At 37.9% G+C, this 17,813-nt stretch overlaps 1 protein-coding gene and 1 long non-coding RNA gene across 19 annotated transcripts in view; one reads left to right on the top strand and one right to left on the bottom strand.

The window, feature by feature from the left end:
* Positions 1–728: 728 nt before the first annotated feature.
* The window catches only part of CACNA1D (calcium voltage-gated channel subunit alpha1 D), a 171,663-nt gene continuing 154,578 nt past the window's right edge, over positions 729–17,813 (bottom strand). For 15 of the 18 annotated variants that reach the window (XM_042020350.1, XM_042020342.1, XM_042020467.1 and 12 more), the window contains 8 exons: positions 12,148–12,264; positions 10,282–10,646; positions 9,959–9,985; positions 8,916–9,065; positions 7,760–7,923; positions 4,912–5,033; positions 3,983–4,303; positions 729–2,959 (listed from right to left, as the gene is read on the bottom strand). In XM_042020350.1, coding sequence (XP_041876284.1) covers positions 2,666–2,959; positions 3,983–4,303; positions 4,912–5,033; positions 7,760–7,923; positions 8,916–9,065; positions 9,959–9,985; positions 10,282–10,646; positions 12,148–12,264 — 1,560 coding nt within the window. In that variant the 3' untranslated portion in view covers positions 729–2,665. The remainder of the gene's footprint in view (positions 2,960–3,982; positions 4,304–4,911; positions 5,034–7,759; positions 7,924–8,915; positions 9,066–9,958; positions 9,986–10,281; positions 10,647–12,147; positions 12,265–17,813) is intronic. The other 3 variants (XM_042020447.1, XM_042020369.1, XM_042020413.1) reach the window with 2 other exon arrangements.
* The window catches only part of LOC121660903, a 17,080-nt gene continuing 9,902 nt past the window's right edge, over positions 10,636–17,813 (top strand). Inside the window, exon 1 of the long non-coding RNA XR_006014801.1 lies at positions 10,636–11,122. This is a non-coding gene — a long non-coding RNA (uncharacterized LOC121660903). The remainder of the gene's footprint in view (positions 11,123–17,813) is intronic.

The following is a 17,813-nucleotide window of genomic DNA, read 5'->3' as shown; positions in this document are numbered from 1 at the left end:
CTAAATTTTCTTCATTGTTTATTTTTGCAAACAGTTCTCTCATAAAATTGCTTATCTACCTTAAAGAGTCTCTCATCAGAGTATTAAAAGCTGAGGACAGAGCGTGAAAATACAGTGGGGTCTGCATTGTTTTCTGTCTCCTTGGAGAAATCATTAAGTAAAAAACCCTGTCACTCTGCTCAGTCTGCCAAACCTGATGTTCTATCAAACATCCATGCTGGACAAAATACAAGTCTGAGATTCTTTTCCTTTTATTTTATTGGTTTTTTTTTTTTTTTTTTAAAGTTTTAACTTCAGTTGCCTTAAAGGTGGTTTTCAGATGTGGATTTACCACAGTAGGTAGACCTTAGCTCCATTCTGGCCTCCCAGATTTTGTTTCTGTAAGCTGGGGAAGTGTAACAAAGTGAGTATTGCTGGGTAACCTACCCAAGAGCTTCCCAAGACTGTATGGAAAATTTATTTAGATGTTTCAGGGTATTTTAGTCAAATTTTCCTAATCATTTCCAGAGATCTGTGTCCAGGGAAGTAGTAATCCCTATTGCACATGAATACTCTAAATGCTTTATTTTTTTGTGGGTAACAGCAACCATTCATAAAAGAATTGCATGATGTGATGCTGTAGAATGATACCCTATTCCATGCATTCCCTCCCATTCTTAAAACATTGCAATATGAATTTAACCTTTGGAACTTCTTGGTGAAAAATTATTAGTAAAAGGACTCCCAAGTATAATAAAATTATTACACAGTTTTATTTTGAAGAACATTTTGCATTTGTTTTAATACAAAATGATGTAGGTCAAGAAATAATTTACAAACCTTTAAGATCTTATCCTGGCATTTGAAATAAGAATTATTTCAGAGGAAGTCTGTAAGCTATTCATAGGAAACTGTCATTATGTACAAAATGTTTATTGACATGTTTTAAACATCACATTTGTAAAAATGTGAACTGGATTGCTATCTAGCATATGAACTACAGGTAAAACCTGATAAGATAACTTGTTAGAACAAGTCATTGTTATCCAGTGCTAACAAAATAGACAGTAGCTTTCAGTGTGTTTTAATTATCCTCCAAGGTCATTTCAGCCTCAAAGACATTTCAGGGTTTTACTGCATTGTGAACAATATCGAAGCCCTCTCTTGATTGCATAAAAATAAATCTTTGAAATAGTACACATAGAACAACAGAAAGGTAGAGGCAATAAAATAATACATTTTTTATACCAAGGTTTTTGGTTCTGTGTAGAATCATATGATCACATTTCTTCTCTTTCCAAGCAGAGAAAGTAGTACTGAAGAAAAGCATTTTCATTCACCTGTGAAGTATTTTCTGCCCAAGGTGTTTCCTGTGTCAAATTAGGGTATATAGGTATTACACTTTGTCAAAACTAATTGTCTCGTGACCAGGAATACTTGATACAGGCATGAACTTGCCAAAGTTTCTGGGGTTTGGGGTTTTTTGCATGGGATTATTAAAAAAATAAAATTAGACCTTACTTTTCAGTCAAAAAAAAAAAAAAAAGTTGAAATTAGTTTAGATTTTTTACCTTTCCAAATATAAGACTGTGAGTAGTCAATGGTGCATCCCTTATGCAGAGAGATTATTTTGTCTCAATTATTTAAAAAAAAAAAAATCTGTTCTGTTGCCAAGTTCAAACTTGACACTTTATCCCAAAAAGAGATTTACATTAAGAGGTGGCTCTATTTAAATATTTACGCTAAAGATCTATATATTCCAAGTAAAAATACTTCTATCTAGAATTCTGTGGAGAGTTACAATAATTAGGGTCCATAAATATTGCTGCAGTTCAATTACGGTACAATAATTACAAAATATAGAACATCTCTTTACAAATACAAATCATTGTATATTACAATTAATTTACAATATTTTCTACTATATAATTTTTAGCAAACTATCTTATCTAATTCTACTATAACCTGGTTGCAAGTGCATTAGTAAGAATGCAATTATTCCAGTATATTTTGCCCTTAACGTGATAGTCATAAAACAGACCATCTGAATGATATTTTCCTATGTAAACTGATGTTACATATGACGGATTATTCTTTATATAACAACTTCTTCCAATGATCTCTAACAGGTAGAGCATGACAAACTGTATTTTAGAAGAGCATTAAGAAAGGAAATCAGGAGGCAAGTTTGAAAACAATGTTAGAATGGATATGCAATGGGTAGCTGATATGCTTTGAGCACTGAGGTAATGACATTATTGGTTGTCATCACTCATCTCATGTTGCTGTTTCCCACACAATACTGTGCCAGACCTATACAGACATCGTCACTGACAAAATCCTGCTCCACTAGGAAGGACAGCAACACAAGGTTGAAAGACAGGCAAGACAGTACACCTCAGAATCCTGCTCTAGCCCTCAAAAAACTGATTGTCACAATCTGCTTAGTTTCAAAATAACCTTATTCCTACAGAGGAACTGAAGATTCTGTGGGAGGAGACTTGACCTACTGCAGCTCTGATCACATTTCGGCAACCTGGAGATAATAAATTTATTAGTTATGGCTTCCTTGAGGTGCGACATCACTCGTACAAAACTTGGATTGGTTATTCACTCCAGCTAGTGCCTAGCATCTTGAAACTATGAGGCACTTTTTCTGTTATTAGAACATTTTCCTTGCTAAATACTATAAGCTTGTGATGCATATCATTTCATCAGCTAAGTCTTCTTCGTATCGTCCCGTTTCTGGTTCTTCGTCACTGTAGCCAGGACCAAAATCTTGAAGTTCGTAATCTTGTCTGCTTAAAATAGGAAACATATCCCCATTGGTCCCATTGCTGATATTTCCATTGAGAAGATTACTTGCTGCACTCTCCATCTCATCAATAGTCATGTCACATGCATCAGCAATCTCGTGTTTTGTAGCCGAAACAAATTTAGGGTCCTTTGCATACCTTCCCAGGCCTTCAGATATAAGTACCTGGCACATGGAGGGGAGAGAGTGAGAATTTCAGTGGAATTACAGAACAGACAGATTACAACATTGCTTATTCATGGAAAACACTAGAAACCCCCTGCTAAATCACTGGAGCAACCCACTGCCAAACTGTACAGGTAAAGAACAATTAAATCAACAAAGAAAAATCTCCAAAGTACACCATGATGTGTGAAATGTAAGTGGTGCTGCAGTGCATCTGACACTTCTCCTTGGAAATTTGGCAGTAGTCTTTGCTGAACATCAATCATCAGGCTGATACACTAAAGACAACAGTTAATACATCTCAGATGGTGCAGTTAGAACAATTGCCTGGAATACAGAATTTTATATGTTCTCAGTACTTTAGAGGACATGGAAAAAAGATGTTGAATTCCCACCTGCAAAAACGTAACAAAATCTGTTGTTTAGCTCAGAGCAATGGAAAGTAAATGATAGATAGAAGCTACAACAGTAACTATGATTCAGAAATGCTGCACACGCTTTATCTTCAAATCTTTTGTAATATAAAAGGGAATTCTTAACATTCTTTTAGTACACCTACAAATCAATCCTTGCAGTTGTTATTCTCCTCTCTGCATTTAGTACCCTGATTCACAGAGTTTTTGATCTTTTATTCTGATTACTGCAAAAATGGGGATTTATGTCTATAGAAACAGCAGAGAGAAAAGGCATATACATCATCTCTTCCTTATTGCCATTGTGGAAAGATACTTCAGAACTGATCCTCATCTAGAAAACTTAAATTTCAAAATTCTGAAGTATCTTTAGTTGTCTGTTCAATCTCTCACTAATGTGAAGATTTGGATTCAGTAGAAATCCTTTACTACATGACAGCTATGAATAAATTCCCCTCTTTACCTAAAACAACTTTGTGGCTATAAAACTAAAAATTTCAGAGCATTTTCAGAGAGCTGATGTGACTTGAATTACATGTTTTTACAAGCTAACCCCAAAACAGCACAGACAGACACTCCTGGCTCCTTCAGAGGTTCCTGCAGCACTCACCGCTTCCACCAGGCTGTCTGCACTCCTCTGCTTGTCGCTGTGTTTATGCCTAAAGTCATTGGGGACGGTCAGGTTGGCTGGTGTGAATGTCCGGTAGGAAATGTCGGGGTCATCCGTGTACCAGGAGCTCCTGTGCAAGGAAGGCAGGCTGCCATTCATGTGCTCTGTGGAGTCAGCCCTGTCCACCTGGATCAGAGGGGTGTAATAGGGGGAACGGTCCCTGTTCGGAGGCGTGGCAGGTGGGGTGGCCCAGGAACGCGTCGAACGACTCGGTGAATGTTTATGAGCTTTGCTGGAATCCAGACCTGCGACAGCCATGACCTGGTAAAGGGAAGGATTTTAGAAGTTAGTGATTTCAAATGCTCAGTTATACTCATTTCTCACTTCAGCAGTTAGCTCACACCAATTTTTCAAGCAGCAGCTGTGCAAAGTTAACATTTTGTGATGTGTAGTAGCCATGTAAAAAAGGAACAGGACTGAAATTGGCAAATTGACAGGACAAAATGGTATTTTTTCCATTTTACTCATTTTGCTTATACAATATAATAAAGAAAACAAAGTATAGAAATATTTCCTCTGTCCAGAACAGGATAGGAAGCTGTCAGCATTTTCCAAGGTGGGCACTGAGCCTCAGAAGGTGTGTATGTTGTACTTGCAAATTGTCACAACTGGAGTTGAGATAGGCAAAGATTAATAGCAGCTGCTGTATTATGCAGTCCTGGTCAAAATTCCTTAGGGCATGGTGACTTTTTGTGGACACTCAGAGAGTCACAGGCTCATTCTGTTTTGTACAAGGTCGACGTTTGAGAAGGTTGCTCTCTAGCAACAAATACACCGGTACTGCTTCAAACAACAGTGAAAGCCAGGAGTGCAGTATAGAGGCTGGAAAGATGTAACTCACTTGTAGTTAAGGAAGAGTTGGTGTTTACCTGCTGTTGCATTAAGTGAAGTGGCAAAGCCGTGCGATGGTGAAAATTAGGAGAGAGTGGGATGTCGTCTTGGCTACTTTGTCGGCGGAGGCATTCAAAATTAAAGGAAGATCGTCTGTGTGCTAAAGGGAAACCATAAATTCATTAGAAAAACAAAATATTTTTCCTCAAATTCTATTATTTCCAGAATTCCAGTGTGTGTCAACTATGATACAAATAAAAACAGAGCCTCCCGTAAGAAACAAGTTGTGCTAACAGAAGCAAGCAGCTGGTTATAAGATAAAGGATAGCTTAATCACATAAGCAAAAGCAGGCCTAGGTAGAAATCATAGAAGCAACTAAAATGACAGAATTTAAAGCAGCTGTTTCAGAAAACAAGCTTGTGTGATGCAGCTGACTGGTTCAAACACTCAGCTGCAGAGTTTTGCCATAAACTGTTTCTTCTTTCTTCCCCACGGTTTCAAATTCTTGATTCTAATGAACCAGATTTCCCAAAGGAAATATGAAATTCCCAGTTCCTTGGAAGTAATGTGCAATATGTAAAATCACATCCAAGTCAACTCAAGTTGTCAATCCCTGATGTTTATTCTGTTGCTCAGGACAGTGATCAGCCATGGTGTCTGTTCTGCTGTTATGTATTATTCATGACAGAAAGGAAAAAGTAGAAATCTGAACTGAATCAAGATGTTTGGCTGATCTTGTTGAAAGCCTGCAGAATGATGGGAAGCATGCACAGAGAGCCTGGATGCTGAACTGCAGCTGGAATCCAGATCCACCCTCACAGCTGCAAGCATCGGAGTGGGACACTGGAGAGAACCTGACTGTACCTGAGTGTTAAGTGCCATAGACTTATGGCACCCCACAGTTATCATCACAGACACTTCATGTTGGATACCAACAATCAAAGAGCCACTGAACTAAAATAGGCACCTCCACGAGGTGATTTGGTCCAACTAAAGCAAACTTTGTCTCTCTCCCTTGTCTCTATGGTAAATCCAAACACAGGAATGTAAGCCTTAGCTCCTGATCCTGGTATGCCAAGTGTCCCAATACCAAAGTGAACAAAAAGCTACCCAAAAAGTCCCTTCATCCAAAACAAGATGTTTCTTTGCACATGCTTCTCTGCAGAGAAGAGGCTGAAAGAAAATCTCAATCATTCCTCAGTATACTTCTGGAAGCTGCTCAAATACTGTGGCGATGAGTTTGGTATAAAAACATCCAGAAAGCTTGACATGGAACTCAATGACATGGAACTCAATTTACTGACTGCAGAACTCAGCCAAGGCACTGGATGTTATGTTCACTTGGACTGAATCAGATGCTAGCAGGAACTGTTCAGTGCATTGCTACACGTCCTTTTTTTCTTTTTTCTCTCTCCTTTATTTATGTGAGAAGATCTAGGCTTCTTCCCCAGGCCAAATAGCCCATACACTAGTTACAAATAATAGGTTTGAGATTCTTTTAAAATCTGCTGAGATGCTGAGCTGCTGAAATCTCTCAACTCTTTTCCTGAATATTAAATAAATGGTTATGACAGGGGGTATGACACTGATTGCTCTTGTGACATTACACTGGTGAAAGTCAAGGGCTTCCTAAATTACCCTTATGCAAATTAGATCAGAACTAGTTCCTCTTATCCTAGGATATCAGATACTCTCTTATCTAGTACCTTTATCTAGTCTCCTTTAGGTGAGATAAAAAGCGTAACTTCCTCTAAATGAATGACTGCCAAACACTCATTAAAACTTCATCTCCAAGACTGCAGTTAGAGGAAACCTTCAACCCTCCACTTGAAGCACTTTCATGGGTAGACCTGAGACAATTTTTATATGAAAATTTTTCTCCTGCAATCTATAGAATGGATGTACAAAGCATCTATCTATTTCTTTGGCTTAAAATTCCTCTGCTATCAGAAAATCTTGTAGAAAGCTGCACAGGGGTCTTCTTTCATAGTCTCTCTTTCATCTGATGTCTTTTCCTTCTGCTACTGAAAGACAGCCAGCAGCTTTCTGTACCCTTCACTATTGTTTATCTGAGTTATTTACTTTCTGTGGTGCAAGACTCATTCTGCTTTTTCCCCTGTGCTCCTGAAGGTCAGAAAGCCAAACAGCAGAGAGCATTGCTGGTCTTGTCATAAGGAGCTGAGTGCCTACAGTGTGGATCCAATATTGGCTGTATTGCTGGAGAATGTTACCTTTATTATATAATAATATATTTTGCTGCTGCCCTTTACCACAGCTTTCTGTACCTTTAAACAGTCTGAAACTGTACATCAGATATAAAATTCTCTCAATACACTTGAGAATGTCTGAGACAAGAAAAAGCCTTAAAAAGAGGTTGCTTTTGCACTTCTAGTGCCACCCCAAGTACTTCCTCTCTGTGAAGTGTCAGAGGTCAAAGACCAAAATCCAAGAATTTTGAGTCTGTGCCTAGTTTCACCAGAGGATTAGCACTGCTAATCTCTGCAGTATGGCCTGGAACATACAAAGACAGAATTACAAGATAAGAACCATGACAGCTTCTAGAAATGCAGACGAAGCAATATTGTTCTTGAGATAAGGAAAAACCAAGGGAAAGATCTAAGGAAGAGAATAAATGAAAATTAAAGAAATAGGAAGAAACATTTGTTGACAATGCTAATTGTATCTATAAATCAAAACATTTTCTCCCTCAGAAGAAACACAGAATTTTAAGCACTGTTCCTGAGATAGCAGAACAAAGTACCAACGTGAATCTGAAATAAGATGCTTAAAATCCAAGTTAAAAAGAAGCATTTTTAAGCTGGAATCTGTCTGAATGCATTTAAATTATTTTAGAGTTGCAAACAAATTGTCCTTAATGTACTTACGTGGTGGTGTTGGAGGTAGCAGCCGTCTCCTAGGAGATCTTTTTGTATCGTAACAGAGCTGTGAATCATCTTCCTCAAAAAAACCATGTGGGTGATGGTAACCTTTTGGTCTCTCAAAATCTGACTCATGGCAGTGATATCTACAGTGGTAATCGTATCTATGTCTGCATTAAAAAACAATAAAGAAAATATTTTTTCAGGGAGTTTTTGTAAATGGGTGTATTCGTTTCCTTCTGAAAGATTTTCAAGTCTACTCTTTCTCCAGCAAGATAATTAAACTCTGCATTCTATAATTGCACAACTCAAATTTAAAATCCAGTTTCTGTAGGATTTTGAGATAGTGGGCATATACTTTTGTGCTAGTACAGTTACAGAGTCAATTCCCAGGTAAAATTTTTAATCAAATTGTATTTTCAATTAATTTATTCTTACCAGTGCAGGAAAAATGCAACACCTCAGTTGCACACTGCTTAAAAAAATAAATACTCTACTCCTGCCATGCTCTCTTGAGAACCCTGGGTGAGGTGCAGGAGCACAGAAGCTCAGAATGGATTTAAGCCTCTTACATTTTGGATATTCTCGTGTTTAAAATCAGATCTTGGAAGGGTGTTACTTGATGCTAACTATCATACAAAAAAGTTAATGACCTGAGAATTCTGTAAAATTTAGCTTTCATGCAAATCTCAGCTTATATGCAAACCAACAAGATGCAGATTAGGGTGCCAATCTTGCCAGAATTCAGCTGGTGAATGTAGTCCATATAGCAGGAGATGGAGGAGGAGAATTAAGCATGTCTGGCACTTGAGCATATGCACTTACAGATCTAAGATAGAACAGCAATAAATTCCTCTACTTCTGGTCTGGACTTGTAAACAAAAAAAATATGAAGTGAAAAAAAGTGAGGATTATTTTTGAGATGTTACTGAATTTATTCCATAGAAGGGAAACATTCCATCTTTGGAACACTCTCCATTCCTACTCATTTCACATTTCAGCAGTTGCAGAGTATTAATTTCATTAGAGAATTTGCAGTGTGAGCGTGCCTAGTGAAGCCTTTACATCTATGTACCTAAAATACTGAAATATTTTTGCATGTTATTTCATCTAACAAATATTTTTATTTAACAACAACATTTTATTTCACAAATTTCCTCACCTGTTTCCTGACAACATACTGTCATCTTCATAATATTCTTCTCCACTATAATACTCCTGCTCTCCCAGATAATGATCATCATTGCAATAGTCTTGGACTTCATGTTCTTCCCGGCGAATAGTAGGTCGGCGCACATCACCAGTGTCAGATCTGTAAGTAGCAAACAAATAGGGTTGGGTTTTTTCTATTTATATCAATTATGTGTTTTTTGTTTTATACACAGTTATTTTAATGTGCTTCAAAGGAGGAAACAAAAAGACAAGCATTAACAACTCTCTAGTTCAGAAAGTGGTGTTACAGTAGTGCCAAGCACTGCAGTTCAGAACGTGAATGATGTATCTGTTTCTTAAAGATGGCCTTCCTTTATCTCCTTTTGGTACAATAGGAAAACAATAAAAGGATACCCAGTGAAGTCAAATACATTCAAGATGTTTTCACATGATTACATTCAGCCATTTGGAAAAAAACAGCCTCTCTCCAATGCCTGAAGCTTGCCAAATGGCTCAAATACTAGGAAGTTCTCACTGAGGTATTCAAAGAAAAAAATCTGAAATGGATATTCAAATCTAGACATTAAAACCACCACTGAATGTCCATTTACCAATGCACTTCAATTAAAACAACAGATCCTATTTTTTAAAAGTTGTCTTAGAAAATATTCAGACATAAGACCAGAAAAGATTTTGGGTCCTCTGTAAAAGGAACTGTACACATTAACATTTATCAAAGCTAACACCAGTGGTTTTTGCAGTCTTGACAAGTAAATTTTTAACAAGGTCTACAATCAGGTGTGATCTTTAGCCTGTTGAAAACTGCAGAAACCTGCCTGGACTTTCAAAAGGGCTTGAATAATTTTGAACTTTACCAGAAGTTTGTCCTTTTAGAACAGGCAGTGAAAAATTATATCTAAAAATAGTCACTTAAGCTACCAAGCATATGCATTGTGGTACAGATAATTCAGAAAAGAAAAAGGAAAGAAGAAAAAAAGAAAGAAGAAAAACTCCTCTGCCCTCTTCAATTATGCCAGAACAGTATCAACTCACCTAATATATGTTTCATAGTACCGTGTTCTATCCAGGTAGGCCATGAAAATGAGAAAAATATTTTTAAAACAAGTCATTTAGAGAAATTCTTTGGTGATTACAATGTCTGTGCTGTAACTAATGATTTCACTTTAAGGAAAACTGCTGCTTTCAAACCCCAGTGAAGTTTTATGTGTCTCCCGTTCAGTAGAGCTAGATTTTAAATACAGTTCATACACCAGTAGGCAACAGAAATGAAGATTCAAATTAATTTCACTTAGCTTAATTTTCCTACAGTGTATTTATAAATTCATTTAAAAGCAAAGACATATTTGTGAGTTTACCTCCTACTGCTTGGCCTTCTACGCTTCTCGTGGTCAGTCCTGGAGTGTGAACGGTAACCGTTTTCAGATCGACGCTCACGATTTCCAAAACTTGTGTGTTTTCCATGGACTTTGGACACGTTGGCATTATTGAGATTGGCATTTGTTGAGTTCGGAACATGCTTTCCTACTGAGTTGTGATTGTGATGGTTGTGGTACACAGAGTTTCCTGCCTGATGATACATGTTTTTCTCAGTATCACTTGCAGAGGGAATTGAAGGCCGCTGGACATGTAAGGGACGGTGTGTGGTGTTGATTTGCTGAAATGAATCTCGTCTGTCACTGCTAATGTGGTTTATGTGGTTGCCAAAGAGGGCACCATTCCTCTGTTTTAGGGGAAGAGAAAGAAAAAATTATATCAGATACCTTACCAGAACGTACTCTTGACAGTGACAACTAACTTTTCTCTCCTACATGCATAGAAAAGTAGCAATTCAAGTAACCTGTGATTTTTCTTTCTAATTTTATGATGCTTCAGATGGGATCTCCTGAAGTGACAAAGATGTGATTGTGGTGATGACAATATTGTATTTCAGAGTCAAATCAACAGTATGCTGTGATCATTATTCTTTTCCACACAACTAAAAGTGACATATCCAGCTTTCTCCACATTTTATTACACAGGAGAAACCTAGATTCCCATACATGAACATGCACCAGCTTCCTCAGGAAGAGACGTGTTTGCTTAATCTTTGGGAACACTGTGGTGGAGTTCTCTCCTGCTCTCCCGGAGCACTAGTTTGCAACAGGCGTCACTCAGACAGGATGGAGTGCCATGCAACAGCTTGCAAGCAAATCCCAGGTAGGGAACATTCAGCTCCAGTGCTTCCATTCTTTCTTCTCACAGAGGTACAAGAAAGAGTATTTTCTGTTTATCAGCCCTGGGAGTGTAATGGATGGTGAAAGAGGGGATGAGGTGCTAAGTTATGACTATGACATGCAGCTCTCTTTGACACCTGACCCAGGTTAGGGAGCCTCCCTGTCTAGCCAGGTGTGGGTCCTGGATGACAGCAGTCTGAGTTGCAGCTCAATCTAGAGAAGACAGGAGGTAATGATGGTTGGCAGAGAAATGCATCTACTGATGGCAGCTGGGGCACTGTCTCCAGTGCCACGTCCTCCTTTTTGCAAAGGACAGTAGCAAGCTATGGGGCTTCTGCTGTAATTCCTACAGAAGCACGATTTTACATTCTGAAATGCTTGGGAAAAAATAAGTTTTCTTGCTGGCTGACAAATGGTTTGCAGACTGATTATAACACCAAATTTACATGTTCACCATTTAGGTCTAAATAGCATAAAGAGGAAAACTAATCTTTTTTTCTGATTGATTCTTATATATCCCTCATGGGATTGGAAATGGCATTTATATTTAGTTGAACTCTGTAACTGAACACATTCATTTTAAAATACGCAGCTCCGTGTCTCTTGTGGTTTGCTTGCATAGACTTTCATTCTCTTCTTCCTATCTACCACTGCAGAGGTTAAAACCAGTTTAAACCTTGCCACTATCAAAATTTGAGACAGTAAGGTTCATGCCTTCTATTAGGATTTGCTTAAGAAAAAGTGAGAATTAATGAGAAAGAATTAGGGGCAGGAGAACCACCCTGCAGGAACTGCTTCCTAAATTTATGAAGAAATGCAAGTGCCCTGATACTACCATTTTTATAGATTTATACATAGAATATACTTATTTATAAAATATTTATATTTCCTGATTTGAGGGGTTTAAAATTATTATTATTATTCTATTATTTCATATTCAAGGATAAGGTCATTCTTTACTCTCATATTATACAAAAAACAATTCACATGGTTGTGTTCTGACATTACTTTATAAACATCTTCCTCCTCCTCTGGATTGTTTTCCTCTGGTTCATCATCTTGCAAGTCACAGGATATAGCTCGGCGTATTTCTGGGCCAATATCATGAAGTGTCCTTAGTCCTGCCTAAATCAAGGACAATACCATAATACATTAGGAATGCAAACTCTTTTTCGCTCTTTAATTACAGGTGTTAAATTTATTTTAAAGGACAATTAACAGGTTTTGTATCCTGGCATCCACAGAGGATGCATCCTGCTGTAAGTTCCTTTACTGTTATTAATAAAAGGTTAATAATAATTAATATTCCAGTACAACCCTGTTGAGGTGATCATGTCTTCATTATCACAGTGTAGACACTGACTAAAACACCACTGATGTTTATGGACCTCTATAGAAGAAAAATTAATCCTATTAAAAGGTATAACTAATCAGCAAGAACTATAATAAAATGCATTTCAATGAGATGTATATTTAATGTTCAAAACATGTTTGCAGCCTGTGTCAACAAAGAAAACACAAGGAGATCTTTGCTATAGCAACAGCAATTTTAGCAGAGCTCAGATGGAAAAGAAAGCAGTGAAATAATTCCAGCTCATCTGCACTGCACTGTGGTATGCAGAGATTTGGTTTAAAGTTTTAGTTTAGGACAGAAAACCATTGAGTTACAGCACCAGAGACTCAGTGTACATCGGTTCATATTCCTCTCAGGTTTGCTACCACAAGCAGAATTTAGGAGAAGGGATAATGCTGAAACTGTCCAGGACAGACCTGCACATCAGGGAGGAAAGAGATGTCATACCCATGCCAAGAACTCAGTGCTTTTGTAAAGGCCTGCCTTACTTCAAAAAGGAGATATTTTTCCTGATTTAACCCTGGCTGTTACAGTCTGAAGCAAGAAACACAGCCTCGTTCTTCCCAGCAACTTCTTTTATCTCCTCAGGTTCAGAAAAAATCCAAGATGTTTTTGTTTAACCCTCTGCTACCACTACACTTACACTACTAAAAATCATGCACAGCATTTGGCTCCATTTTTGATTACGATCTAAAAACCTGACTTATTCCTTTTTAGCATTTTTGAAGGAGATATCAGGGCTGTACCGGCACAACACTGACATTGCATAGTCCTGTGGTAGCATGAGGATGTGTAGAGAATTTTGTGTGTTTCCAGAAGAAACTGAGGGACCTCAGAGGACTCCAAACATGGCTTGGTCTCATTCACGCTGTTTCGTTACACATTCCCAGGAGCACACTCAAAACTTCCACTCAAAACAGAAACAGCTGCTTTGCTGGGGAGAAAAATGGCATTTATGCAGTGTGGGCAATCAGAACCTGGAAAGGGATGAACCAAAAGGCTCCACTTCAGGTTTCAGTCACTCCAGTATTTCACTTCCTGAAAAAGGCGCCTGACTAATCATATTATCTACATCTATCTGGCAATCCAACTTTCTTCCTGAGGAATGAACTTTGAGAGCTATGCTATAATTGAACAAGGCTCTAAAAATCATTTACTAGTGAGTTAATATACAATAGTCATTTCATGAATACATTGGGAATGGTGGGAGTGCTTTCTCCCACTTCTTATGCTAATTGCTTAGTCAAAACCTCAGCAAGGTTGCTAATGTCATCATTTTTCAAGGTGCTAAAGGGAAGCAAAATTAACACTTTAAGGTACAGGTATTCAGAGGCTTCTATTTATTTAGCAGAAACAAAGGCAGTATTGATGTAGTAGAAGACTGCTAACATATTTCAGTTATTTGACCATTAGCAAGAAGAGCCACTTGCATTTCACACTCTCTACCTGCTTACTTTAGAGCAAAGAGAATTAAAAAGAACAAAAAACCTCAACTGGCACTTTAACATAAAAAAAACCTGAGGTTAGTATGAACAGAGTACAATTTGAAAACTACTAAAATAAGGAAATGAGCATCCAGAAAAATACCTGAATAGACCTACACTACAGCACTGAACATAAGAGACACAGCAAAGTCTTGATTGTGCAGAGTTAGCCACGCTCGAGGAGCCCATCTCCTGGGGCTGAGGGCAGGAGACCCCTCTCCAACGCTGGCTGCGTGCACTGCTCTACCACTGCACAAAAGCTCTGAGTTTTCAGCCAGCCCAGGCTGCCTTCAGCTGAGCCCTTCTGTGAACACAGCACTGTCAGAGAGCAGCATCAGACAAAATTTAACCCTGACAAAAACTACTTGCTCATATCCCTGTCTGCCAAATTGTGACAAAGTCCCACAAATATATGCCTGGAAGCTGAGAAAAGCCATGTGTTTGACAGCAACACATTGAATAGTAATTTAATTTTGATTACATTTCCAACTGCCTTCTGGCTTACTTCTTGGTGAATTACCCCTCCTTTACTCAAGAGAAAACAGGCAGCCTTTATCATCTCATCTCATCTCTCTCCAGTAATATTCATTTCCAAGTAACAGACCTCTTGCAGTTACACAGTCAACAGTGGAAGACAAAAACCTGGATGACCATATGCAAAGGTATATGTTAGCTACACTAAACCCAGCAGCTTTGTTCACTCAGCCAGCACTGAAGCTCTCAAACACCAGTCTGCAGAATTGAAATATTCTTCAGTTTATTTGCTCTACTGGAACAACTTACAACAATTTTGTGAACTCTATCCTTAAAATGACTCCCATTTACTGTCTCGTTTTACCTGGTGCAAGCCAACAGCATTCTAAGCCATCTAAGAAACATTTTTATCACAGGAGCACAACAAAACAAGACAAATGCTCATGCTGAGCTCTTACTGATAATACAATTCTTCATGAGATCAGTCAGCCACCACTAAAGTGAGACTGATGTAAAAACACAGGAATTGGTACTTTTGTGTCAATAGGAAAATCCCTTCTTTGAACCACACAATGTCTTCTGTGAAGACTGAAGAGGCAGCATGGACTGATCAAACATTTGACTTTAACTTCAAGCACTTCAAAACCAAATCAAAGATCTCTTAAACAAAAGACCACACAAAATATCAAACCAACCTTCCCCACATCTCTTCTTTAATTTACAGGGAAGAAGAGTCCTTCAGACACACATTCCCTACATAATATTGCACATTTCAGTCTACCCAGCAAGAACCCTGGAGTCATTATAACACACAAGAGGGCAGTGGAAGCACTCCACGTCCTCCATTTGTGAGGTTTTAAAAACTTGTACATTTAAATCAGAGATAAAAGCAAAAGCAGAGCGGGTGGGACTGTTTGAAAAAAGAGAGTCTGGATAGTGATTTGTCTACCCTTGCCAGAGGTGTGCTTGTTTCTTTTTCACTAGGACTGCTGAAGTTCTTAGAAGGTGGTTATTACCCTCCATAGAACTTTGTAAGACTTTTAGTTATTACATACAGTGATTCAAGATGTGCCACATTCTTGAAGCATCAGGTTATAATGACTTTTAAAAAATAGTCAAATTTGAGTGTTATACAGGAATTACTTCCTCACAGTCCTTGAGCATGGCTCTAACTCTGTTCTACAAATTTCACTAAAAGTTTGCAAAAGAAGTTATTTCTTGTTCAGACACACTGTTTATCCAAAATTTATTTTTTGATTCCTTCCTTGCTTCATCTTCTTTCCATGTAGGTATGAGAAAGATGAGAAGTATCAGTCCAATGGTTACTTAGCAAAGCAATGACACAGAGTGTTGAGCAACATAATTACATGAGAAACCCAAGCATGTCTTTAATTAGGCTTTCCCATAAATGCACAGAATGACTTCAGATGAACATGGTAATTCTGTGCAGCTGTGCTCTGGAGGGACAACAGCACCTGCAATGTTTTCAGGATGGAACAAGGCTGATCACTGATACACCAGTGATGGGTCCTGAATAGCATCTCAAGAGACAATGACTGATGCCCCTGTCTCTGACACACCATTGAGGTGGTACAGATGTGTTTTCAAAAGCAGAAATAACAGAACTGTAGGAGTCCCTCACCCTCAGTGAGAAAAGACACCTGGACAGGTTGTTTAGATATATGCTTTAAGAGACTTGAAAGGCACCTCGCACCAAAACATTTGAAAGTTAAACATGTAAATATTTTGAAAAGACTGCTTTTAACAAATGCCAAATAGATTTTAAATCAACTTTCCACATCTACAGCATGCATAAAAGAGTAACACTATTTTAGATATGTGTCTTATATTAAGAAATCCGTGTATAATTCAAGACTCCAGTCATGATTTTCAGAAAAACATTCAAATGCTTATAAATACTGGAACTACAAAAAGATCATTTTCCCTGTACCTAAACTCAGTCCAAAATCATTTTAAGGTATGGTCCAACCTACATATAGCTGCAGTTTAAGCTTAGTTTAAGAAGTGCAAGCACAATACCCTTATTTAAAAAATATCATTGTCACCTACACTATTTCCAGTCAGTAAAATACCCAGTGGTCCCTCTTTTGAGGCATCTTAGGGTGATACCAGGAACTGGAAGACACTGGCAAGCTTTGCTTCACAGACTTTAGAACAATGATGTATATTTATGTATATTGCTATATAAACTCACTAGAACTGGAAAAAAGCACAAACGTTAATTCTAAATACTTAGGTTTTCAGAGCTTCACAATCCTGGAAGCCTATGACTCTAAAAACATTCATGTCAACCATTAGATTTATAGGTAAAGAGCATGTTTTTACTATCTGCTTATTTTAGAGCAAAGAAAACTACAAAGAGTAAAAAACCTCAGAGATACACTGTCACTTTAACATAAAAATAAACTGAGGTTAGTAGGAACAGAATACAATCACAGAACTACTTACAAAAGGAAACAAGCATGCAGAAAAATAGCTGAATAACCTACACTATAGCAGTGGACATAAGAGACATAGTAGTCAAGCCTTGATTGTCCAGAGTTATCCATCCTGGCAGAGCCCAGCTCCCAGCGCTGAATGCGCTGCGCTGCAGCTGCACAAAAGCTCTGAGCTCTCAGCCAGCCCAGGCTGCCTTCGAGCTGAGCCCTTCTGTGAACACCACATGAACATGGGAGCACAATTAAATGGAACTTGAGCAACAAATTAACCCCTCAGCTGATGCCTACCAGAGAGTTTGGCTTTTTCCCTTTTCTATTACTGTTTACTGCAGGGTTAATAAGACTTGTAACATTTGCAGAGAGAAAAAAGCATAATTGGTTTAATCTGAAACATGTTTCCAAAATCAGGTTCAGCTCTATAAATCAGTGCTTTTGTGTACCTGGCATGTGAAAGAAAATATCCTTTAATTTTTGTTTGTGTGTACTAACAAAGAGAGCTACACATAAATAAGTATGAAATACAGATGCATTCCATAGTTTACAGTAAGTATTTTCCATAGGAAAAATTGTGTGTAATTAGTTCATTCCCTCTTTGTGCTAGATGAAAGTAATTAAAATTGTTCATGCTTCACTTAACATCTGTTTTACTAGCAATGTGACCACTGTTTGGCTCAATACAAGTTTCCATCATTACACAAAGACAACTCCTTCTGACCCAGAAAATGTATTGGTTGTCACTGCAAGTATCAGTCAATAGCACAAGAAAGGCAGTGGAAGCCCTCTTTTCTGGTGGCCTCAGGGCATGTATAACACCACAAAAATGACCTAAACATCTGACTCAAACTGGTCACCCATTTCATTTCATTTCATTTCATTTCATTTCATTTCATTTCATTTCATTTC

This window comes from Corvus kubaryi, unplaced genomic scaffold, assembly GCF_017639235.1.
Source record: "Corvus kubaryi isolate FWS band 111438036 unplaced genomic scaffold, C.kubaryi_AGA036_p1.0 124, whole genome shotgun sequence".
Classification (NCBI taxonomy): domain Eukaryota; kingdom Metazoa; phylum Chordata; class Aves; order Passeriformes; family Corvidae; genus Corvus; species Corvus kubaryi.
This window is presented reverse-complemented; position numbering and strand designations above follow the sequence as displayed.